Source organism: Centruroides vittatus, unplaced genomic scaffold, assembly GCF_030686945.1.
Source record: "Centruroides vittatus isolate TY-2023 unplaced genomic scaffold, ASM3068694v2 contig_551, whole genome shotgun sequence".
NCBI classification, from domain to species: Eukaryota; Metazoa; Arthropoda; class Arachnida; order Scorpiones; family Buthidae; genus Centruroides; species Centruroides vittatus.
This window is the reverse complement of record NW_027122328.1, coordinates 70,039-95,916: the sequence shown is the minus strand read 5'-3', so window position 1 is coordinate 95,916 and position 25,878 is coordinate 70,039. Positions and strand designations below refer to the sequence as shown.

General features: G+C 31.0%; 1 protein-coding gene across 1 annotated transcript; it reads right to left on the bottom strand.

The window, feature by feature from the left end:
• Positions 1–461: 461 nt before the first annotated feature.
• LOC136978818 (uncharacterized) lies at positions 462–6,155 on the bottom strand. Its single transcript, XM_067274637.1, has 6 exons — positions 5,940–6,155; positions 1,624–1,697; positions 1,463–1,546; positions 1,329–1,391; positions 1,164–1,245; positions 462–601 (listed from the first exon to the last, which is right to left on the bottom strand). The coding sequence occupies exons 1-5, from the start codon at positions 6,028–6,030 to the stop codon at positions 1,189–1,191; spliced, it is 369 nt and encodes a 122-aa protein (XP_067130738.1). The 5' UTR covers positions 6,031–6,155; the 3' UTR covers positions 462–601; positions 1,164–1,188.
• Between the last annotated feature and the right edge of the window lie 19,723 nt (positions 6,156–25,878).

The window sequence follows — 25,878 nt, the reverse complement described above, 5'->3', positions numbered from 1 at the left end:
AAATTAATTTTATTTTAACATTAAAGCAAAGTTTTTGTATTAATTATTAAGATTACAAATAATTCTTAAAATCTAATGAAATAATTTTTTTGAAATTATGTTTTTAAATTAATTATTTTCTCAACTCATATTTATTATAAATATTTATTGAGTATATTAAATTAAGGTTACAAATAAAAATTTGTCGAATAGATAAATTCAATTCATTGCTTCAGTTTTGACATTTAGAAAACTTTAAAACTAAATATGAAAACTGAATTGAATATAAAAGTTTTTTAAAAATGTTAAAATAAATTAATTTAATTCAAATTTATAAAAACATTTAATAATTAATTTAAATTTGTGATCAGCATGTCTCATAAAATTAATTTTGTGATCAAAGCTTCTCAAACCTGTACTACTAATATAAACTAAATTAGCTTGCGTCGTTTAAATAAATTATAAAGAAAATCGTAATAAAATTAACACAAAAACATTTTAATTAAAAATTGAATTACAAGAGAATTTTTAAAAAATCAACAGTTTTTTAAAATGTATTTTAAAATTTTCGAGGAATCGATTTTCCGTGCGACGTAACATTCCAATGTCGAAAAATCTTCTTCTGTAAACATAAAAAATTGACGTCGTTACATAACTCTGGATATCTTCTGTTTCGAAGTTAAGACAATGAAGAAAATATACATTTTCAAGTCTATGTTTTAATCCATTTTTTACACCAACCACAGAAGTAACAGCTAAAAATACATGAAGATAAACTTCACGAAAAAACAAACAGTAAGTAGTGTGTGAATTTTCTACTTACTGTTTGTTTTTTCGTGAAGTTTATCTTCATGTATTTTTAGCTGTTACTTCTGTGGTTGGTGTAAAAATGGATTAAAACATAGACTTGAAAATGTATATTTTCTTCATTGTCTTAACTTCGAAATAAAAAAATTGAATTAAATAACTCTATTACCACACTAGAAAAGGGGAAAAATTTATAAATTACGTAAAGAAATAAATAGTCTTAAAACGTTATTTTTAAAACTGGTTTCAATTAGTAAAATATTCAATATAATAATAATAAATTCATATGTAACGTCTGTAACTTAATTTACTACTAGTTTTTATTTAACTTGATTGTACATTGGGCCGTAAAAGATAACGAAAAGAATTATATTTACCTCTAAAGATTGTAGAAGTTTTTGCTCATTCCACTTTTCCGGCTCTCTCCAGGCAATTACGTTCGTCTTCTTCCTTTATACCCTTTAAGAAATATAATTACGCATTCCTTGTATTATTTGTGTATATCTTACTATACTGTAGCATTACGCATCATTAACACTTACAGTTTTTAAACGATCTCCGTATTTTTTAGCACAAAACACGATTTTTACGCCCATATCTTCCGCCTGAGATTTTAAAAAAGTATATAAAAATTTAATAAATTAAAAGAATATATCATTTTTAAAAACTTCTTTACGGCATCTTCGTTATCAATCGCGCACATGGCTTCTAAATGATCGAAGAGCGAAGAGAAACCCAGGCATTCTATAAAATCATATGCCTAGAAATAAATATTAAAGATCATTATTATAATTAAATTAGAAAAATAAATTTACCTGATTTAATGAGACAACTTACAATGACTCTGTTTTCGTCTCTCAAGGAATCATCCAGGCAATCGGTATACTCGGACAACTGATCTCTAGGTAATGCTGGAGTATTAAAGATTAAATTCTTTAAAAGTTATAGGTTAATTAAAATTATATAAATATCACTTCTTATTCACGCTATAATAATTAGAACTTGGTGCATGAGTGAAGCCATATAACAGTAAAAACAATTGTAACGTGTATAGTGAATATATTCCTAAACTTCGAATGTGGTTTAAAATGGTTTCGTTCAGGAAAATTGGATTAAAGGATACAAAACGTACGGGGGTACTCAAAAGGTGTCGACAAAGAAAAATTGCAGAAAAATATTGTTGAAAATCGAGGAATAACACATAGTACAGTCAAACCTGTTTTTATGCGCTCTTTTTATGTGCGATTTTTATTTGTGCGATTTTTTTAATGCGAATTTTTAATTTGTGCGGTATAGTTGGCGACTAGTCTCGTGCGATTCGTCATGTCTTACGTTGACTTATTATAGCTAAATAAACTTATTATAGCATAAATGCACTTATTATAGTAATATTATTGCATGAATATGCGAAAAATGAAATAATTTACTTTTTAAGTCAACAAAACACCACCTTGACAAAAATATGTAAAACAGACGATAGACCAGACGATGCAGTCAAGTGCTGACATCTGTTGTCAATAAATTCTATTTTGTACGGTTTTGAGTTATTTTCTATGTGAGACTTTTTTATGCGGTCCCTGTTGACCGCATAAAAAAAATATTTTTTTAATTGTGTTGCGAAAACTATTATTTACAGCCATTCGTGAAGTTTCGTGAGATTTTTTTATGCGGTTTTTTTAATGCGGTCCCTATCCCCCGCATAAAAACAGGTTTGACTGTACATAAGTAAACACACCAAAAATAAAGCGAAAAAAGCACCGAAAACATGCGAGCATTACGCAATTTTTCAATGCCGCAAAGTGCGAACTTCGAAGCATCGTTCGAAATTCTGTCGAATTTTGCGTTCGAAGTACGAGGTACCACTGTATTGCAGTGTGTCTTTCGGGAGAGACCACAATTCAGTCTCCTCTTCGGCCGAATACGACACCCTTACATTTTTTAGATACCTCCGTTTTATTTTTTACTCGCTTCATTTATACTTGTCTTTTTATGAACTGTATTCTATTTTATATATTTGCATTCCGGGGGGAGTTGGCAGGTAGTCGGCGCTGTTGGTGACTTTTTGTCAGAGCTCAGTGGTACAGTTCGAGTGTTTCAATGCTTAAGATTAAAAGGATGATTTATCAGATAATCTTGATAAACACGAATAGACTTTGTTTTAGGCTAATTAGATGCTTGTTGATTATCGCTGGGATAGAACCCAATCCAGGCCCCTTGACTAGATCACCTCAAGCTACAGAGTGCGAAGATATGCAAAAACGAGGGCGTGGAAGACCCCGAAAAGGTAATAAGAGTAATAATGATAAGAGCAATTTAATGGAATTTGTAGAAGACCACGAGCAAGATGTAGAATCCTTGTCGAAAGGAATAACCAGGACAAAAAGGGACGCGAATATCCAGGACTATTTTGTGAAGACTTCGGAACTGGAAGAGCATGAATCTGATGAGTCGAAGTATACCATTAAAGCGGTTTACGACTTGATACAGGAAAAGTTTAACCAACTAAATTCTGAGTTGTGTACAATTAAAGCCGAAGTAATATCATTGAAGAAGGAAAATAAAGACTTGAAGGAGGATTTGAATCGGGTTTCTCGAAGAATGGATACGCTAGAACAAGATATCAGGACGGGCAAACAACTGAGAGGTATGTTAGAATTTCAGATCGATAAGTCTATTAATGAAAGAAAGTTAAACAACATTATAATTTTGAATTACCCGTTTGAGACAAATGATCTGGCCGATGAGATCTCCCATTTTATTAAGAATGAGTTAGATCTGACAGATTGTTCCTTGGAAAGTTTAGTTAACATTTCAAGATCTGATAATAAATCAATAGTCAAAATTACGCTTAATTCTATAATTGAGAGAAATTCAATTTTACGAGAGTTTTGGAAAGCAAAGTCAAAGAGACTTAAGAAGTTTAATGGGAATTTGGTGTTTACTGCCGATTTATGTAAACGGTCTAGGTTTAGGAGGAAAAAACTAATACCCATTATATCCCAAGAAAAATCTAAGGGATGCAAAATTACTGTTAGAGATGACTATTATATAAAAGAGGGTAACGTGTTTACCTACGATATCAACTCGAATGAAGTTATCCTGGTAGATCATTTTTTATAGGGAAACAATCTTCTGGCAACTTTGGGCCTACATTGGATGAGGAAGATAATAATGAAAACTTTGAAACGACTATTAATAATAATAGGTTGTTGAGGTGGAACTTCCATGCCCACGCATTAATAGTACCTGTACAGTACAAGATTTAATAAAATATGTGTGTCTCTAAAACAGTCAGATACTAAATGATAGGGTAGCTGGAGATTTCCCAGCTAAATATACATTCATAAGTCATGTTGGTATTTCAGTAATGGATTACTTCAATTGCTCAGAAGAATTGCTTAGATTACAAGTTAAGATGACAGTGCTTGATCTGGAGATGTCAGACCATTTCCCAGTTCAGCTGGCTCTACTGGGTTATGGGGAGAATAACAATACTTCACAATTTATTATACAAAAATACAATGTGTCCAGCGTAATAAGGATCAAAAAATTTAATACACGGAAACTATCAGAAGAAATTCCTAATATGTTGAATGTAATATTATATCAGGAGAGAGAACTTGGTCCGTTAAGAAATTATAAAAAATTAATTGTGATGTTAGAAACTTGTCGCGTCAACTATTGCCCTGACAATTTACGACAGAGATACAATCAGTCATGTTATGCCAACAGATGTTGTTATTACAAGATTACGAAACAGAGGAGATTATCATGTTTTAGGAAAACTAATCGCCAATCAGGTTGGAAAAGATATGTAGAAAATAAAAAATAAAAATCTATAGAAGTTTTTTGAAGGCCAAAAGAGAAGATTTTTTCTGATCTAAATAACAATCTGATAGACAATAAATTATATGTGTATACTAATAATTTGTACCCAAGATGTAACATGGTCTTCTCAAAATTTCATTTGTTATGTGTATGTGAAAAGGCTAACGATATCAGGAAAAAATTTGATCTCGTGTTTAAAAAAATGTTGTACGGAAAGTGCGATGTACATTATGTTTCATATGGCAACATTAAGTATAATCTAAAATTTGTATAATTATGTTAAAAAATTGTATTGATTAATTGAGAAGAGCTGATTGTTGACAACTTAACCCCCTTTGTAACAGGTTATGCCTATTACGATTAAAGAATTAAAGGATAAAAAGGATAAAGGATATATTTGCATTCCACTGTTAAGCGGGGAAGGAAATTTTACTTCGTATACATGGCATTTTCAACTGTAATTGTGATAAATAAATACATCACAAACTTTACGGATATTCCAACGATATTATAAAGCAAGTACCATCAAACTCGCACACTGTAGTATTTGCATATACCCAAAAATGACTATAAACACATCTATTAAGTACAGTATTGCATTAAATATTAAATTAATCAAATTTAAAAGCCGATCTGGATAGTTCGTACGTTTTAAGGAATCGTTAATCTTATTAAGTTATTATGTGTTATACATGGGTTGGTATTCTTGATATCTAATGACATCATTCTAATTACGTACACAGAACGCTATTTTCGTTAATTAATAATTATTAATAACAATAATAATATAAATAGACTGCAGGCAAAAACAGTACGCATTCTGTGAGAACCTCACGGGTTTCCAGATAGATTTTATAAAAAGTAAAGCGGAATTCCTCGAAACGTACCCTAGATTATTTTTAAAGTGACCCAAATCTAGTATCGTAGAGCCCTACAAATGTCTGGATCTGCTAATCTTAGCCCAGCCCAATCTCGCAATCCCGAAACCAAGCCGCATTTTACGAGATAAGAGAAAAAAGGGTAGTCCGTATGTAAGGTGACACCCGAAAATGTGTTAATGTAAAAGCAAAACCATATTTACCAGATTAGAGTTGTTCTTGATCTATTGTTCTATTATAGTACGAAGGCACTTCGGTGTAAACGAACCAGTTAACATACTCTTATCTCGGTTGGAACAGAATTTTCACTTCGAATTTCGAAATAGCCGAATTCCTTAACGCAGGGATGGGCAACCTTTTTCTATGTAAGGGCCGCATTTTAAAACTTTTGAACTGACGCGGGCCGCATACAAAGAGAAAAAATAGAAAGGTGTAAATTATGCTTACCGCATATTTCGATAAGTGATCTTTTCACAAAGGAATTAGCCAAAGTGCAACTAACATACACCAGAAGGATGGTTATTACGATTTTCTTCATGTTTTTTCGACGTAATAACACAGAAAAACTATTTTAATAATTGGAGACGAATTGAAAACGATGAAAGAATCGATGAAAATTATCCTCTTTAAAGAACAAAGAGTAAAGCAATTATATATATACACGAATATATTAATACCGATAACGAGTAGAGGAAGTTTTTATCTTAATAATACGTTTCCTTTCCTCTTTGTAGTTTATAGTTAAATCTGTCGTTTTATACGAATTTTAATTGTAATCTATAATTCTGTTTTATAAACTTATTTATTAATAAAACAGTTGTCAACTGTGACGTGTAGTAAGAAGTAATCGATAGTAAGACAGAAGAAAAAGTTGTCATTTAAAATAATGTAGAAAAAATTAATAATAATAAACAATTTCAAAATAGGTAAATACTACTTTAATTCGACTGTTGGCGTAGAGTTTTGTTCTGTGAGTTGTGGAAATTTTTGATTTTTCTAATACATTTGTCATCGTCTTTCGACTGTACCATTTCGTGTTTTTTAAATTAAATTTCCTATACATTTCCTACCACCGGTGAGATAAATGTACTATATATATATACATTGTATAAAGTATATATTAGACGTATACTGCTAGTACCATATATGTTTAATTAATTAATATCCTGATATAACCGCATAATTATGAATTAAAATTGAAAAAGAAACCGAAAAGTTTCTATGAGTAATTTCTTTGATCAATAAACATCTTCGCATATTATTTTTAAAATCTTATTTACATTCAGGAAAAAACATTTAATTAGCACTTTCGATTTTAAGGAACGCCCAAATAAATCGTATATATTTATCTAAATAATTATCATTAGCTCTATGGATAACCCGTGAACTTTGACCTATCGACCCGGAAGTTTCGCCAGTACCTCACCGATAACTGGAAAGGCTTAAGTTTAAAATCTGAGCTTTCTAGACCCAGTAGTTTTTCTCTGCGTGCCGGATGAAGAAAAATGAGAAGAAAATAAGCTTTTTTGCAGATTTTAGCGCTTTGCTTGTGTTTCGGCAACCGCTTTATACAAAATCTTGAAATTTTGCACACTAAAAATACAATTCTCCTTCGAATTTCACAGCCTGCACAAATTATAATTTGTGCAGGCTGGTAAAGTCGGAAAGACTTCGTATGAATTGTTTAAATAAAAAAAATCTTGTAAAATTGCGAAAATAATTGGTCTTATGTGAGCCCGTAAAAAACCGTGAAGCCAGGTCGAAAAAGTAAAGCTCAGCGAAAACATCCAAGTAAAGAAAACTTTTGAAACTTGTGGCATAAGAATAGAGGAAGCAGATTTGATAGTAAAACTCAACGTGTAAATAAAGTGCACATTACACAGACTACAACTACAGGAAATTTTGAATGAAACAATGTCGCCACGATCGTAAATATAAAAAAATAAACATCGGCACAGCAAAAGACTTCGAGCTGTACTTTGTGACTTAATTTTACTAAAATGCGTTTCGTGTACATCTGAGATAAAACGGTCATAATTTGAAAAATATTAATCTACGCGTGCTTGAGGGCAGTTTCTGTACCTGTAAGGCTTACAGGTATGTCTTCTGGGAATATCATTGGTTTTATGAAAAGTTACAACATTGCATTTTAAGTTTATGTAAAGGAATACGGCTATTAACTTCTAGTAAGAACACAGAACGCGGTGATTTTGCTAGGACGTTGTCAAAATGGAAGAAAAAATGCAATCTTATATATTAGTTTCCTTATCTTAATTAGCAGTTGGCATACAGAGATGATTTGAGATTAGTTTGTCTCTAACGGCTGACGAAATACGCGGTGTTTTATATGTTTTAAACGTAGACACTCTGTAAGAGTTTAACCTATCATTCAAAGCGAGTGTCAAAGGTTAAATTATTCCAACATCACCTTTAAATGGTATCTGAGGAAAATTTTCTAATTTATACGAATTAAATATTTTCGATAAATGACAGCGCATTTGTCCGCGGTCATATCGAATCGTATTGTGTTTGATACCAAATGTTAACGAGACGGCAAATGCAATTACATATACACCGCATGTCGTCGTTGTTGTACTCTCGGAAAGCTCAAAGATCTATCAATATTAATATCGGGATACAACGTCTGTTAAAATATTGTGTTCCGTAGATATTTCGTCATAATTCACAATACACGAATGTCTTTTGTGTGGTAATATGAATGAACAAATCCAATAATCATTGCTACACAAAATTTGTATATGATGAATATCGGGGCTTACAGGAAAAATAAGTGGTAACGTCGAATAGTAAGTGAACTTTTAGGGCGAAACAAGTCATGTGCAAATCCTCTAGTTTTCCGTTACAACCTGTGGTGTAATTGCCCTTTAAATATAAACACGTTGTGATTCTTCGTATGAAGAAATCAGTTATAGAACAATAGCTTTAGTCATTTTTCTATATATATATATATATTATTTAAAATACATTAATTAATATCTTACAGCATTAAGTGGATGCAAAATTTAAAGAAATAATTTCCCAATTCGTCTGTAAATACACACGCGATTTTTAACGTTATATATTAAAGTTTCTTAAAAACTTTTTAGACGCTTATTTGAGAAGATCTTAAAATAGCCGAAGAAATGTTTAATGTAGGATGAATATCATTTTGTCATTATTCTCGACTGGAGATAGAATGAAATTTTTGTGAGAAAAAGAAACAAACACCCATGTAAAGTAAACGAAACTTTAATTTTATTAATTATGTTTAATTAATTTTGTACTTCATTAGAAGATTAATTTATATCGATTGAACAAATCATAAATTTTAAAAGAGGATAATTAAATTTTTGTAATAAATTTAAAATAAAATTATTTGACAATTGATTAATTTGTCAATTTCTCGAAATGTGTTCGAGTGTTGATTCGTTCATTCGAATCTTTTAGTATCAACCGCGTTAGTTTGGCGGTTTCAAGCAAGGAACGACCCAAAATGGCAGTCGGCGAAGAAACTTCAGCAAACTCTGCCAACAAGTTCGTCTTTCCTAGAAAAAGTAAAAGTATTTTTAAATATATGTGATGAAATATTACACATAATTTCAATTCTAAAACAATAATCAAATTAGTGAAAGGTATTCAATGTAAGTTCTTTAATTGGGATGCAATTTGAAAACCTTGTAGAACTATAAATAGCCACTGTCGTCCGTCGACGTGTCTGACCGTCCTTCCTCGATCTCGAGAACGGCGTCAGATAGATAAAAGCCGAGACCAGGTATGCAACGTTTGCGGGAAGCTGGATTAACTATACACAAGGCTTACGGTCAAAAATGAGAGTAACGTGCTTTCAATTCGAAATTTTTCCCACAATGGAGTTACATAGATGATCGGCATGATTCCCTCATTACAAGGAAAAGTATAATGTACAGGGGCAAGACACTACTAATTTGAGATCGAGAAAATAATTTTTAAATTAAATAAATTTCAATACGATCAAAAACGGCATGGCAACATTGTGAATAAGTCGCGATAATTTTTGCTCGTTTTGAAATAAATTTCTTCCGGAATAAAAACCTTTGAATGATGGATGACAAATAATAAATGACATAAATCAAGGAAATATTAATTTAATATTTTTCCGAATCGCACGAGTAGAAATGGTGTATTTAAACGAAAATTTAAAAAATTCCGATTAAAAAGAGGTAAATTGTCGTCTGCAATTGCCTTTAACACGTTCACTTCTAACAATGAATTCACAGTTAATTTAATAAAATGAATAAGCAATATTTAAAACATTTGTAATTTTACAAATAAAATTTAAATATTTACAACCCGATCAACTGTATTATTAATGCTTACATTAAAACTAAAAATTTATTTTGCTAATTTAAAACATTATTTCGTCCATAGTATAGAAAGTGTAAGTCTTGGCGTCAGAATATGATTGTGAGTGAAAGTTTAATACGAAATGTTAATTATATTTGTTGTATAATCCGAAACCGTCTCTTCTTTTCTTTGATTAATTTGCTATCGCTACTAGGTGCATAGTTGCCAAGTGTCTGTATATGCACCTAGTATTGATAACAAATTAATTAATTATATTATAAATCTAAACTAAGAGAAAAATAAAATATTTTCTAACCTCTTTTTTATATTCCGAGGTGAATTCGTCTCCAGATGAACATTCGTAATCATCATTTTTCCTATCTTTTGATTCGATCAATTCAATTATGAATTCTGTTCTGTCGGTTTTCTTGTTGTTTTCTAAAAATAATAATTTCATAATTTAAATTCTACTTTTCTAACTAAAAATATAATAAATACGCCATTAACTACAAGTAAAAACTAAAAATATAGCGGGTTATAAATATTCAATTATATTTCCTCTCACAAATTAATACAATAACAAATAATTGATGTATTTCAAGCAGTAGTTAGACCCATAGATATTAAAACTGCGATGAGTCATTCAATTTAAACTATACAATTATCATTTTATGCAATTATATCAAAACTATAACCTACAAAGAATATCACAGAGCAGTACAGATATGTAATTATAACATAACTGCTATAAAACTACTTAGAACACTGATTCCTGTCCACAGCGACCGGATTAAAGAATCACAAGTATAATTCACTTGCTATTAATATAAAAATGTATAGTAATTTCCTGATATATTTCACGGATTGTCTGCTTTCAACCATAGTTTGAATTCAGATGCAGAAAATCCGTTCTATTAATACTTTGCGAATTATGTACCAGACATTAGTAATACGCTGCTGAGTTGTGTGCACAAAATTACTTTATTATTCTGAATACAAAATCAAGTAATTTTTCCTTCTAGTTCATGTCTAATATGCATTGTAAGTAAACACTTAAAAATAAAAATAGAATGGTGTCGTGTCTTTTTTCCCATTGGACAAGAACATTCGAAAGACGTTGTGCTGGAAAACAGGAAACCACGCTGTCATATTACTAAAACATGCGTGAATAAGAATAACGATTGACCATAGTGCATGCTGAATGTTTATTTCTGAATAAATTCTAATTATTTAACACTAAATAAGTAATGTCGAAAACCAGAGGCTATCACAGTGACTTGTCATTTGTTTCTGTCCAGATACGTGAACATTTTCAAGCATTTTTCATTGAATATATAAAATATTTTCGTTAATAAAACAATATTCGGAAATTAGTTCTTTATTTTGGGTTTTTATGAGAATAATAAACATCAACCCACTGAAAAACTATGCATGGAAAATTAATGCTAAACTCGACAATGTACTAATAACACATCGGAGTGACAAATATCTGAATATAATTGTATTTTTTTAACAATATTTCAATAAATTACTTTGAAAATTTAATAATTTTATTTGTAACATTACCTTCATCAGATTCTGTTATCACTGTTGATAGTTCTTCGAGCGTCATCGATGTAATAACAGACGGATCACAGTTTTCATCTTCAATATCGTCTGTCATGGAAGATGTTGACAGATTAAATTCAAATCTTTCCTCTTCCAATTCATTTAAGTAATGAGACGAAGAGGCGTTTTCTCCCGATAATGTCGTTGGGTAACCGAGGTTTTCGTCTTCGGATACTTCGTCTTCCTCCTCTTCGTAGATTATCCCCAAATTATGAGAAAGAACGTGTAAACTCATCAGATCGTCTTTTAATGAGCGGTAATTTTCAGTTTCCATTGCCGAAATTTGTCTCGGGGACAATGGAGCATAAATATCCTCCTGGTGAACAGAATTATGAGAAATAAGATATTGAAATGTTTCTTGAAAGTTACGTAAACATAAAACAATAAAGTTAAATTTATGTTTAAGAGTTTTATCATAAATGAACGTAATGCTAATTAAGATTTTATTACACGTTCAATTGAAGACAGAGGCGATAGAAAATGAACCCGATTGCCATCACAAACTTCAATTGTTTTCTCTTTATTAAGCAAGACTAAATTTATGTAATAATATAAAACATGTAGAGCAAATTTAAATAAACATTTACATCTGTGCATTACCAATAATCAGCTTTTAAGCGATGTAAGGATTAATAAGTTAGTTTCAAACAATTTAATTGAATTTAAACTTACGAGTGAGAACAATTCCGTTTCATCTGAGTCGTCCTCACACATTATATTTTCGATTGTCTTCGTAATATTAGAGATCTTTTCTTGTTCAGTATTTTTGTCTGATTCTTCTCTGCTGATGTCATTGAAATTAATTGGGGACTGTTGATTCGTATCACGAACACCAGTTTCAGAATCAAAAGCTAAAGTATAAAAGAAAAGCCATTCAGTTAATTTTTAACACAGTGAATTCAAGTGTTATATAAAAATTTGAATGAGTAAAGCTACAAATAGATTACACGAAATGAACGGATCAAATGCAAACTGACAAGAAATGTATCGAAGATTTACTTAAAAATATTGCAGTTACGTTTAATAATTTTACATTTGAATTTATTTCATATGAAATGTTCAGAAATACAATAAGTTTATGTTTACAAATTTGTTGAAAATTCATCAAGACATAAAAGCATAAATGATTTTACGGTAATTAATGTCTCGAGTGCAAATTATCAAACACATAAAGTCAACTTAAGCTATAATATTACTGAATGTTTATTGTGTGTTGACGTGAAATGTCTGCACGTTTACTAATGCATAATGAAAAACGCTTGAGTATTGATAGAATTTAAAGAAAAAAATCTATATGAAAGGTGCTATATATATTGAATTTAAATTTTTAGCTTAAAAATTATTTTGCTTTTAAACAAAACGTTTGTTTACATATTAACATGAACGATGCGATTGCTCGTTGCTTTGTTCTGTCTTCTCGTTTAGTCTCTCTCTTTATCACATTGGATTTTAATCTTTATTTATACGCTTTAAGTATTTGTATTTAAATTTCTTTATGTATATTTTGTCTCGGCTGCTGTACAAGACCGGACCTCAGGGGTAAAGCCTCTGCTTTTTTCCCTGTAGTGGCATAGATGTTCATTTACGGAGATATGTAAACATTTTTGTTTTTAATATTTTTATTTGTGCGATTTGTTTTGTGCGGTATATGAAAATTTCAATCAAATTGGAACATAATTGACTCCTGTAAAATTTTTAAAAACTCTATTGGTTGTTTTCTATGACATCAGCAGGTTTTTTCATTTTTTATTCAGTAAAATTTTTTTCTCTTACGTTTATTTCGGTCCCCTCTTATTTTAATAGCATAAAAACCATAAATATTATGTTATATTTGAACAGATGCGGTAAGTTAGCTCCCCTCCAGCTTTAGACTGCAGGTGTGAAATTTCACGCCTTGTTAAATGAAATAACACTTCCTGCAGCTATATTTATCAAATAAAATCATTATTTAACGATTATTTTTAACTTTTTAATGTTAGATTCGTATTTAAGTGAAAATAATTAATTAATATAAAAATTAAAATTCTTAGAGGATTTTTTCCCCATTAGGTGTTGCAGAAAAAGGCCCAAGGAGTTAAAAAAGCAATTCCTAGTTATTTCGTACGGTTTCGAGTTATTTTCTACGTGAGACTTTTTTTATGCGGTCCCTATTCACCGTATAGAATTATATTTTTTTAATTGTGTTGCGAAAAGTATTTTTTATAGCCACTCGTGAAGTTTCGCGCGATTTTTTTTATGCATTTTCTTTTATGCGTTCCCTATCCACCGCACAAAAACAGGTTTGCCTGTACTAATAACACATCGGAGTGACAAATATCTGAATATAATTGTATTTTTTAAAACAATATTTCAATAAATTACTTTGAAAATTTAATAATTTTATTTGTAACATTACCTTCATCAGATTCTGTTATCACTGTTGATAGTTCTTCGAGCGTCATCGATGTAATAACAGACGGATCACAGTTTTCATCTTCAATATCGTCTGTCATGGAAGATGTTGACAGATTAAATTCAAATCTTTCCTCTTCCAATTCATTTAAGTGATGAGACGAAGAGGCGTTTTCTCCCGATAATGTCGTTGGGTAACCGAGGTTTTCGTCTTCGGATACTTCGTCTTCCTCCTCTTCGTAGATTATCCCCAAATTATGAGAAAGAACATGTAAACTCATCAGATCGTCTTTTAATGAGCGGTAATTTTCAGTTTCCATTGCCGAAATTTGTCTCGGGGACAATGGAGCATAAATATCCTCCTGGTGAACAGAATTATGAGAAATAAGATATTGAAATGTTTCTTGAAAGTTACGTAAACATAAAACAATAAAGTTAAATTTATGTCTAAGAGTTTTATCATAAATGAACGTAATGCTAATTAAGATTTTATTACACGTTCAATTGAAGACAGAGGCAATAGAAGATGAACCCGATTGCCATCACAAACTTCAATTGTTTTCTCTTTATTAAGCTAAACTAAATTTATATAATAATATAACACATGTAGAGCAAATTTAAATAAGCATTTACATCTGTGCATTACCAATAATCAGCTTTTAAGCGATGTAAGGATTAATAAGTTAGTTTCAAACAATTTAATTGAATTTAAACTTACGAGTGAGAACAATTGCATATCATCCGAGTCGTTCTCACACATTACATTGTCGACACTCTCTGTAATATTACAGATATTTTCAAGTTCCTTAGATTTTACAGTTATGGTATCAGTGTCTTTAACTGACTCTTCAGCGCTGATGTCCTCGAAATGAATTGGGGACGATTTGTTCGTATCACCAACACCAATTTCAGAATTAGAAACTAAAGTATAAAAGGAAAGCCACTCAGTTAATTGTAAACAAAGTGAATTCAAGTGTTATATAAAAATTTGAATGAGTAAAGCTACAAATACATTACACGAAATGAACGGATCAAATGCGAACTAACAAAAGATATTTTGAAGATTTACTTAAAAATATTGCAATTACGTTTAATAATTTTACATTTGAATTTATTTTATATGAAATGTTCAGAAATACAATAAGTTTATGTTTACAAATTTGTTGAAACTTCATCAAGACATAAAAGCATAAGTGATTTTATGTCAATTAATGTGTCGAGTGCAAATTATCAAACACATAAAGTCAACTTAAGCTATAATATTACTGAATGTTTATTGTATGTTGACGTGAAATGTCTGCACGTTTACTAATGCATAACGAAAAACGCTTGAATATCGATAGAATTTAAATTTTTAATTTAAAAATTATTTTGCTTTTAAACAAAACGTTTGTTCACATATTAACATGAACGATGCGATTGCTCGTTGTTTTGTTCTGTCTTCTCGTTTAGTCTCTCTCTTTATCACATTGGATTTTTGTCTTTCTTTATACAATTCAAACTATATTAAGTATATTTTGTCTCGGCTGTTGTACAAGACCGGACCTCAGGGGTAAAGCCTCTGCTTTTTTCCCTGTAGTGGCATAGATGTTCATTTACGGAGATATGTAAACATTTTTGTTTTTAATATTTTTATAACAAGTAATTTGTCAACGTTTTAACACGGGCATTCGAAAAATTTTATTATGTAGCAAATTTTCTGCTTTATCAGACACCCTCGGTCCGAATCAGTACGTTAAATCAAAATTTTACTGTATTATATTTCACTAAATGAACGTTCCGATGTAAATAGCCAGAACTGTGAACATCGGAAACAGAGTGACTTGTGTCCACGGCTCTGCCTATTTATACCGTTTCTCTATACCTGTTTTTTTCTATTGATGGCTACGGTGTATTGCTTTTACTTTTAATCTATATTTATGTACTTGTAATATATAAATTACCTCGGCAGCCTTAGCTGTAGAGATACAGCCTCGGCTTTCTTTTCATTCAGTTATTTGAATTACAGCTGTTCATACAGGTGCATGATCATTAACATATAAGTTTGTATTATATATTTAATATGTTATTATTATTTTTATTATGCATTTAACGTAATTTACCATTAATGTGTGGATCCATAGAATTCGATATAACTTGACATGTTTCAAATGAGGAATGTAATTCGGGCTTAGTATTTAGCAACACATTTGGTTGCTCCGAATTTTCTGCTATAGAAGAAAATTCTGATATGTGTGTTTGCATCTCATCTTCGAGAGGTTCACTTCCGTCCATTTCTGTTTGTGCCTGATGCTGAGATGCCTGCAAGCCGTAATCCACGACTCCGGATGGCGGTCCATAAATACCATCTTCAGTTGGAACTCGATAAGCAATCATTGTGGGGGCTTGCTGATGTGGAAAATATTGAACGTATAGTTCGTATCCTTGTGGCAGGACATACTAAAAAATTAAACATAGATTTGATTAGTTATAAAAATATCAAATATTGAAGTTATTTTTAATTTCTAATTGAAGAAATCTGATGTCACTTGTATAATTTATTTTCAATGAATTGAATATTAATTTTTTGCTGGGCAAAAGAATAACAAGTGATAATATTTACTGAAAGAATTATTATCAGAATTATAATATTTCTAGTTTCACGCTTAGAGAATTTCTTATAATTTGTTTTTTGTCAAGTAATAAATAAATATTTGTCTGAGTATCTTTTACTAACAACAGTTATTTTTGGATTGCTTATTTTATTTGCACCAAAATTATTTCGGCAAATAACCTGAAAATTTGCTCTATAACATTTAATATAACATTTAGATTGTTGTATTGTTTTATAAGCAGTTTAAACAAAAAGAAGAAACACTGTAATCTTGATATTAAAATCGTCCATTGAAACACTATTTTTAACGGAATCATAAGTTTTAATTCATTTTAAGCTTCTGTATCTAGAAAATACTTTGTCTAACTTAAATATTGTTATGTTTAATCTTTGTGTTTTGTTGCATGAATTTTTATGTGATTAACCCAAAATTAATCAAGAATTTCTATTGAGATAACATTATAATTGCTAAATCATGTAACTTTCTGCACACCCTCTAAATATTTCTGCATTCGCTGTTGTGTGAATAATATTTAGAGTATTTCAAATTTCTCTTTTCACTTACCTGATAATCGTACGTTACGTAGAAACCATCTTCGTACGGGAAAACAGTTTCGATGCAAAAGCAGTCAATATCTGTAAATGGTAATTTTATAATTATTAAATGTATTTAATGGCAGTCGGTCATTTTCTTTTTTTAATCAATTCATTGAAATGAATAAATGTATTAAAGATATTCATCGTAGTTTACAACAGAATATTTTCATTTATATTAGCTACCTGCGGTCATCTAATGAATACAATTATAATTACTGTATATATAATAGAATAAGGTAAACTTACTTATTGAATTCATATTATTAATAAAATAACTATTTCGCATTAAATGAAATGACATCGAATAAACTCTTCGAAAATTTGCTTAACTCGCTTCGACAATGGCCAAAACTAGAAGCATTTATTGTTAACGCGACAATAGATAATAAGTATTGTTGCGCGGCGCGTCCGACGCGCGTCACGCGCGCCATAATTAGTTAATTACTTATTTCAATATAAAAAAAACTAATATAAGGGATTGGAGGTTATTACTACTTAACATTACTATATTTGCTGCATTTTACTGGTTTTTTTGTTATTCGTTCGTCAAAGAATTGGCTACGAATCTCGATTTAATGTTTTTCTTCGGCGTGTCGCGTGGAGTTGCGTTTCTTTATTACAGTAGTTTTTATTTATTACAGCTTTGTGTCCACCGGGCGGAAAGAGTAAAATAAATTGCAGACAATAAGAAAAATTAAAGTAATGATGTCAGAAAATAATTTCCAAACCATATTCCTTTGGCTTATTACGTTGATATGTCGTATGTTGAATTTGTATGAGACAGGTAAATTATCTGTAAATTTATCTCTTTACTTAGAATCGTAGAAAGATCATATACTTTTTTTCCCTGCTTGTTTTTAATCATTAAAAATTTTAATTGATGACGTAGAATCTTTTTCAACAAAACGGATTACGAGGTAATAGTTTTGAGCGTAGGGAATCCGTTAAATATATGGTTTGGTGCATTGGTGAGGCACTGCTGTTTCAACACGTTTTTGAAATTTCTCACGAGGCTACTTCTTCAGCTTGTCAATTGAGAGTTTTCTTTAGTTATTTGATTTGAAATTCTTTTTCATACTAAGGCTATAAGTAATTCTCTGCAAAATAGCACATCCACCTATGCTAGGAATAGAAGCAATAAACGGTTGTATTCTGTTTTTAGTGAAATACAAAGAAAACACTTTCGAACAATCTATTTCGACTGCTACTGAACCTGCTAATCCACTAGAAGTCGAGCCTGAAGTGTGAAAAGAATAAAATATGATAACTTAGCATAATTATGAAAGAAAAGAAAATACACGAGACAATTCGAAATCGAATTTTTCAATATATTGCTCGACACAAACGTAACGTCCAGTGGCGTGCCGTGACATTTGATGATAGGGAAGCTGTGTTTCTGTAAGAAGCCGACTTACAGGGGCAATCAATTAATTGCGCGTCAGGGTCCGTTCGTATTCGTTTGTTCTATAAGCCAGTAAAAACCGTATACTTCTTTAAATGTATTTTTAATAGATTATCTGACGTACTTAATAAAGTTCAATATAATTACCTCCGTTATTAGATTCAATAAATTCCCCATGCCCTCTAAATGCCAATTCTCGCTTTGAGAAAAAACACATAACGTCTATTAATTTAGATATATCTATTAATCGTAATTATCTTGTTATAATTTTCAATATTTATTTTATATTGAACATAAACGTACTCAGCAAAAATATATATACTCCAATAGTCACCACCTTATAAGTTGCTGAGGGAATTTTAATTAAGAAAACTAACGTTTTCGATCTATTCCATAGATCATCCTCAGGTTCGAACTGACGAACAAAAACAAAAATAATTCCAAAGAATGGAACACAAAATATTTAAATTCAAAAAACCGACAACGAAGCAACTAATTAAAATTAGAATTGAAGCGCAAAAAATACATAAATATAAACTAACAAACATAAAACAATACCAAGGTTATTAGTACACGCTAACATCATTTAACAGATAATAAAATATTAAAATCCTCCAAATATGAAACACATCGCAGGTCATGAGCCATTTGTAAGTCTCTTAATTGCAAACTTCCAAGCCGACGGTAATCCCTCAGCGTCCTTGGCGTTAATGCATCTGTTGTCGAGTCTACTCTTATATATTTCTATTTTTTCCGCCATCCTTGCTAAAGTTGCAGAATATATTTGCTTGACGATATCCGCTTCTTCCCATCCAACGACGGATCCTTTGGCTGGGCCATCTGGGCCAGAACAGTTGCGTTAGAACTTTTCCTTACATCATATTTATGCTCTTTGATTCTTACACCTAGGTTTCTCGTTGTAACCCCTATATACTCCTGTTTTAGACCTAATTGCTGGTTTTCATAAGAGATCCTATAGACCCCAGCTTTATCCTCTTTCTTCATTTCCTCTTTATCAGTTCTTAGAATTTTGTAGAGGTTCGGGGCTCGTTTTAAGATCAATGTTGATTTTTTAATGTCGGCTATCTCCTTTATAATGCCCCGTGCATTTTTGTTGAATGTAAACTTAGTATATCCACTAGGCCTTTGTTTAGAGGTTCTTGCATCGTTCTTTTCAAACTTCTTCACGATACCATTAATTACGCTTCTTCTGTATCCCAAGTTCTCAGCTATTTGCATGATCCTGTCGATTTCGTTAACCCTGTCCATAACGTTATCGCAATAAGTAAAAACCCTCCTGACTAAGGTACGAAAGGCTGCCAATTTATAACGAAATAAATCATTTGACTGTGGAGGGATGTAGAGTGGGCTATGCATCGGTTTAGTATACACTTTAGTAGATAAATGCTTTCTCTTAATAGGTCTAAAACAGGAGTATATAGGGGTTACAACGAGAAACCTAGGTGTAAGAATCAAAGAGCATAAATATGATGTAAGGAAAAGTTCTAACGCAACTGTTCTGGCCCAGATGGCCCAGCCAAAGGATCCGTCGTTGGATGGGAAGAAGCGGATATCGTCAAGCAAATATATTCTGCAACTTTAGCAAGGATGGCGGAAAAAATAGAAATATATAAGAGTAGACTCGACAACAGATGCATTAACGCCAAGGACGCTGAGGGATTACCGTCGGCTTGGAAGTTTGCAATTAAGAGACTTACAAATGGCTCATGACCTGCGATGTGTTTCATATTTGGAGGATTTTAATATTTTATTATCTGTTAAATGATGTTAGCGTGTACTAATAACCTTGGTATTGTTTTATGTTTGTTAGTTTATATTTATGTATTTTTTGCGCTTCAATTCTAATTTTAATTAGTTGCTTCGTTGTCGGTTTTTTGAATTTAAATATTTTGTGTTCCATTCTTTGGAATTATTTTTGTTTTTGTTCGTCAGTTCGAACCTGAGGATGATCTATGGAATAGATCGAAAACGTTAGTTTTCTTAATTAAAATTCCCTCAGCAACTTATAAGGTGGTGACTATTGGAGTATATATATTTTTGCTGAGTACGTTTATGTTCAATATAAAATAAATATTGAAAATTATAACAAGATAATTACGATTAATAGATATATCTAAATTAATAGACGTTATGTGTTTTTTCTCAAAGCGAGAATTGGCATTTAGAGGGCATGGGGAATTTATTGAATCTAATAACGGAGGTAATTATATTGAACTTTATTAAGTACGTCAGATAATCTATTAAAAATACATTTAAAGAAGTATACGGTTTTTACTGGCTTATAGAACAAACGAATACGAACGGACCCTGACGCGCAATTAATTGATTGCCCCTGTAAGTCGGCTTCTTACAGAAACACAGCTTCCCTATCATCAAATGTCACGGCACGCCACTGGACGTTACGTTTGTGTCGAGCAATATATTGAAAAATTCGATTTCGAATTGTCTCGTGTATTTTCTTTTCTTTCATAATTATGCTAAGTTATCATATTTTATTCTTTTCACACTTCAGGCTCGACTTCTAGTGGATTAGCAGGTTCAGTAGCAGTCGAAATAGATTGTTCGAAAGTGTTTTCTTTGTATTTCACTAAAAACAGAATACAACCGTTTATTGCTTCTATTCCTAGCATAGGTGGATGTGCTATTTTGCAGAGAATTACTTATAGCCTTAGTATGAAAAAGAATTTCAAATCAAATAACTAAAGAAAACTCTCAATTGACAAGCTGAAGAAGTAGCCTCGTGAGAAATTTCAAAAACGTGTTGAAACAGCAGTGCCTCACCAATGCACCAAACCATATATTTAACGGATTCCCTACGCTCAAAACTATTACCTCGTAATCCGTTTTGTTGAAAAAGATTCTACGTCATCAATTAAAATTTTTAATGATTAAAAACAAGCAGGGAAAAAAAGTATATGATCTTTCTACGATTCTAAGTAAAGAGATAAATTTACAGATAATTTACCTGTCTCATACAAATTCAACATACGACATATCAACGTAATAAGCCAAAGGAATATGGTTTGGAAATTATTTTCTGACATCATTACTTTAATTTTTCTTATTGTCTGCAATTTATTTTACTCTTTCCGCCCGGTGGACACAAAGCTGTAATAAATAAAAACTACTGTAATAAAGAAACGCAACTCCACGCGACACGCCGAAGAAAAACATTAAATCGAGATTCGTAGCCAATTCTTTGACGAACGAATAACAAAAAAACCAGTAAAATGCAGCAAATATAGTAATGTTAAGTAGTAATAACCTCCAATCCCTTATATTAGTTTTTTTTATATTGAAATAAGTAATTAACTAATTATGGCGCGCGTGACGCGCGTCGGACGCGCCGCGCAACAATACTTATTATCTATTGTCGCGTTAACAATAAATGCTTCTAGTTTTGGCCATTGTCGAAGCGAGTTAAGCAAATTTTCGAAGAGTTTATTCGATGTCATTTCATTTAATGCGAAATAGTTATTTTATTAATAATATGAATTCAATAAGTAAGTTTACCTTATTCTATTATATATACAGTAATTATAATTGTATTCATTAGATGACCGCAGGTAGCTAATATAAATGAAAATATTCTGTTGTAAACTACGATGAATATCTTTAATACATTTATTCATTTCAATGAATTGATTAAAAAAAGAAAATGACCGACTGCCATTAAATACATTTAATAATTATAAAATTACCATTTACAGATATTGACTGCTTTTGCATCGAAACTGTTTTCCCGTACGAAGATGGTTTCTACGTAACGTACGATTATCAGGTAAGTGAAAAGAGAAATTTGAAATACTCTAAATATTATTCACACAACAGCGAATGCAGAAATATTTAGAGGGTGTGCAGAAAGTTACATGATTTAGCAATTATAATGTTATCTCAATAGAAATTCTTGATTAATTTTGGGTTAATCACATAAAAATTCATGCAACAAAACACAAAGATTAAACATAACAATATTTAAGTTAGACAAAGTATTTTCTAGATACAGAAGCTTAAAATGAATTAAAACTTATGATTCCGTTAAAAATAGTGTTTCAATGGACGATTTTAATATCAAGATTACAGTGTTTCTTCTTTTTGTTTAAACTGCTTATAAAACAATACAACAATCTAAATGTTATATTAAATGTTATAGAGCAAATTTTCAGGTTATTTGCCGAAATAATTTTGGTGCAAATAAAATAAGCAATCCAAAAATAACTGTTGTTAGTAAAAGATACTCAGACAAATATTTATTTATTACTTGACAAAAAACAAATTATAAGAAATTCTCTAAGCGTGAAACTAGAAATATTATAATTCTGATAATAATTCTTTCAGTAAATATTATCACTTGTTATTCTTTTGCCCAGCAAAAAATTAATATTCAATTCATTGAAAATAAATTATACAAGTGACATCAGATTTCTTCAATTAGAAATTAAAAATAACTTCAATATTTGATATTTTTATAACTAATCAAATCTATGTTTAATTTTTTAGTATGTCCTGCCACAAGGATACGAACTATACGTTCAATATTTTCCACATCAGCAAGCCCCCACAATGATTGCTTATCGAGTTCCAACTGAAGATGGTATTTATGGACCGCCATCCGGAGTCGTGGATTACGGCTTGCAGGCATCTCAGCATCAGGCACAAACAGAAATGGACGGAAGTGAACCTCTCGAAGATGAGATGCAAACACACATATCAGAATTTTCTTCTATAGCAGAAAATTCGGAGCAACCAAATGTGTTGCTAAATACTAAGCCCGAATTACATTCCTCATTTGAAACATGTCAAGTTATATCGAATTCTATGGATCCACACATTAATGGTAAATTACGTTAAATGCATAATAAAAATAATAATAACATATTAAATATATAATACAAACTTATATGTTAATGATCATGCACCTGTATGAACAGCTGTAATTCAAATAACTGAATGAAAAGAAAGCCGAGGCTGTATCTCTACAGCTAAGGCTGCCGAGGTAATTTATATATTACAAGTACATAAATATAGATTAAAAGTAAAAGCAATACACCGTAGCCATCAATAGAAAAAAACAGGTATAGAGAAACGGTATAAATAGGCAGAGCCGTGGACACAAGTCACTCTGTTTCCGATGTTCACAGTTCTGGCTATTTACATCGGAACGTTCATTTAGTGAAATATAATACAGTAAAATTTTGATTTAACGGACTGATTCGGACCGAGTGTGTCTGATAAAGCAGAAAATTTGCTACGTAATAAAATTTTTCGAATGCCCGCGTTAAAACGTTGACAAATTACTTGTTATAAAAATATTAAAAACAAAAATGTTTACATATCTCCGTAAATGAACATCTATGCCACTACAGGGAAAAAAGCAGAGGCTTTACCCCTGACGTCCGGTCTTGTACAACAGCCGAGACAAAATATACTTAATATAGTTTGAATTGTATAAAGAAAGACAAAAATCCAATGTGATAAAGAGAGAGACTAAACGAGAAGACAGAACAAAACAACGAGCAATCGCATCGTTCATGTTAATATGTGAACAAACGTTTTGTTTAAAAGCAAAATAATTTTTAAATTAAAAATTTAAATTCTATCGATATTCAAGCGTTTTTCGTTATGCATTAGTAAACGTGCAGACATTTCACGTCAACATACAATAAACATTCAGTAATATTATAGCTTAAGTTGACTTTATGTGTTTGATAATTTGCACTCGACACATTAATTGACATAAAATCACTTATGCTTTTATGTCTTGATGAAGTTTCAACAAATTTGTAAACATAAACTTATTGTATTTCTGAACATTTCATATAAAATAAATTCAAATGTAAAATTATTAAACGTAATTGCAATATTTTTAAGTAAATCTTCAAAATATCTTTTGTTAGTTCGCATTTGATCCGTTCATTTCGTGTAATGTATTTGTAGCTTTACTCATTCAAATTTTTATATAACACTTGAATTCACTTTGTTTACAATTAACTGAGTGGCTTTCCTTTTATACTTTAGTTTCTAATTCTGAAATTGGTGTTGGTGATACGAACAAATCGTCCCCAATTCATTTCGAGGACATCAGCGCTGAAGAGTCAGTTAAAGACACTGATACCATAACTGTAAAATCTAAGGAACTTGAAAATATCTGTAATATTACAGAGAGTGTCGACAATGTAATGTGTGAGAACGACTCGGATGATATGCAATTGTTCTCACTCGTAAGTTTAAATTCAATTAAATTGTTTGAAACTAACTTATTAATCCTTACATCGCTTAAAAGCTGATTATTGGTAATGCACAGATGTAAATGCTTATTTAAATTTGCTCTACATGTGTTATATTATTATATAAATTTAGTTTAGCTTAATAAAGAGAAAACAATTGAAGTTTGTGATGGCAATCGGGTTCATCTTCTATTGCCTCTGTCTTCAATTGAACGTGTAATAAAATCTTAATTAGCATTACGTTCATTTATGATAAAACTCTTAGACATAAATTTAACTTTATTGTTTTATGTTTACGTAACTTTCAAGAAACATTTCAATATCTTATTTCTCATAATTCTGTTCACCAGGAGGATATTTATGCTCCATTGTCCCCGAGACAAATTTCGGCAATGGAAACTGAAAATTACCGCTCATTAAAAGACGATCTGATGAGTTTACATGTTCTTTCTCATAATTTGGGGATAATCTACGAAGAGGAGGAAGACGAAGTATCCGAAGACGAAAACCTCGGTTACCCAACGACATTATCGGGAGAAAACGCCTCTTCGTCTCATCACTTAAATGAATTGGAAGAGGAAAAATTTGAATTTAATCTGTCAACAACTTCCATGACAGACGATATTGAAGATGAAAACTGTGATCCGTCTGTTATTACATCGATGACGCTCGAAGAACTATCAACAGTGATAACAGAATCTGATGAAGGTAATGTTACAAATAAAATTATTAAATTTTCAAAGTAATTTATTGAAATATTGTTAAAAAAATACAATTATATTCAGATATTTGTCACTCCGATGTGTTATTAGTACATTGTCGAGTTTAGCATTAATTTTCCATGCATAGTTTTTCAGTGGATTGATGTTTATTATTCTCATAAAAACCCAAAATAAAGAACTAATTTCCGAATATTGTTTTATTAACGAAAATATTTTATATATTCAATGAAAAATGCTTGAAAACGTTCACGTATCTGGACAGAAACAAATGACAAGTCACTGTGATAGCCTCTGGTTTTCGACATTACTTATTTAGTGTTAAATAATTAGAATTTATTCAGAAATAAACATTCAGCATGCACTATGGTCAATCGTTATTCTTATTCACGCATGTTTTAGTAATATGACAGCGTGGTTTCCTGTTTTCCAGCACAACGTCTTTCGAATGTTCTTGTCCAATGGGAAAAAAGACACGACACCATTCTATTTCCAATTTTAAGTG

Bases quoted from the DNA above. Each gene is read 5' to 3' on its own strand.
- LOC136978818 (XM_067274637.1), bottom strand. From the start codon at position 6,030: ATGAAGAAAATCGTAATAACCATCCTTCTGGTGTATGTTAGTTGCACT. The intron at 1,392-1,462 runs GTAAAGAAGTTT...TTAAAATCTCAG, and splicing joins CGATTGATAACGAAGATGCC to GCGGAAGATATGGGCGTAAA. The intron at 1,246-1,328 runs GTAAGTGTTAAT...TATTTCTTAAAG, and splicing joins ACGGAGATCGTTTAAAAACT to GGTATAAAGGAAGAAGACGA.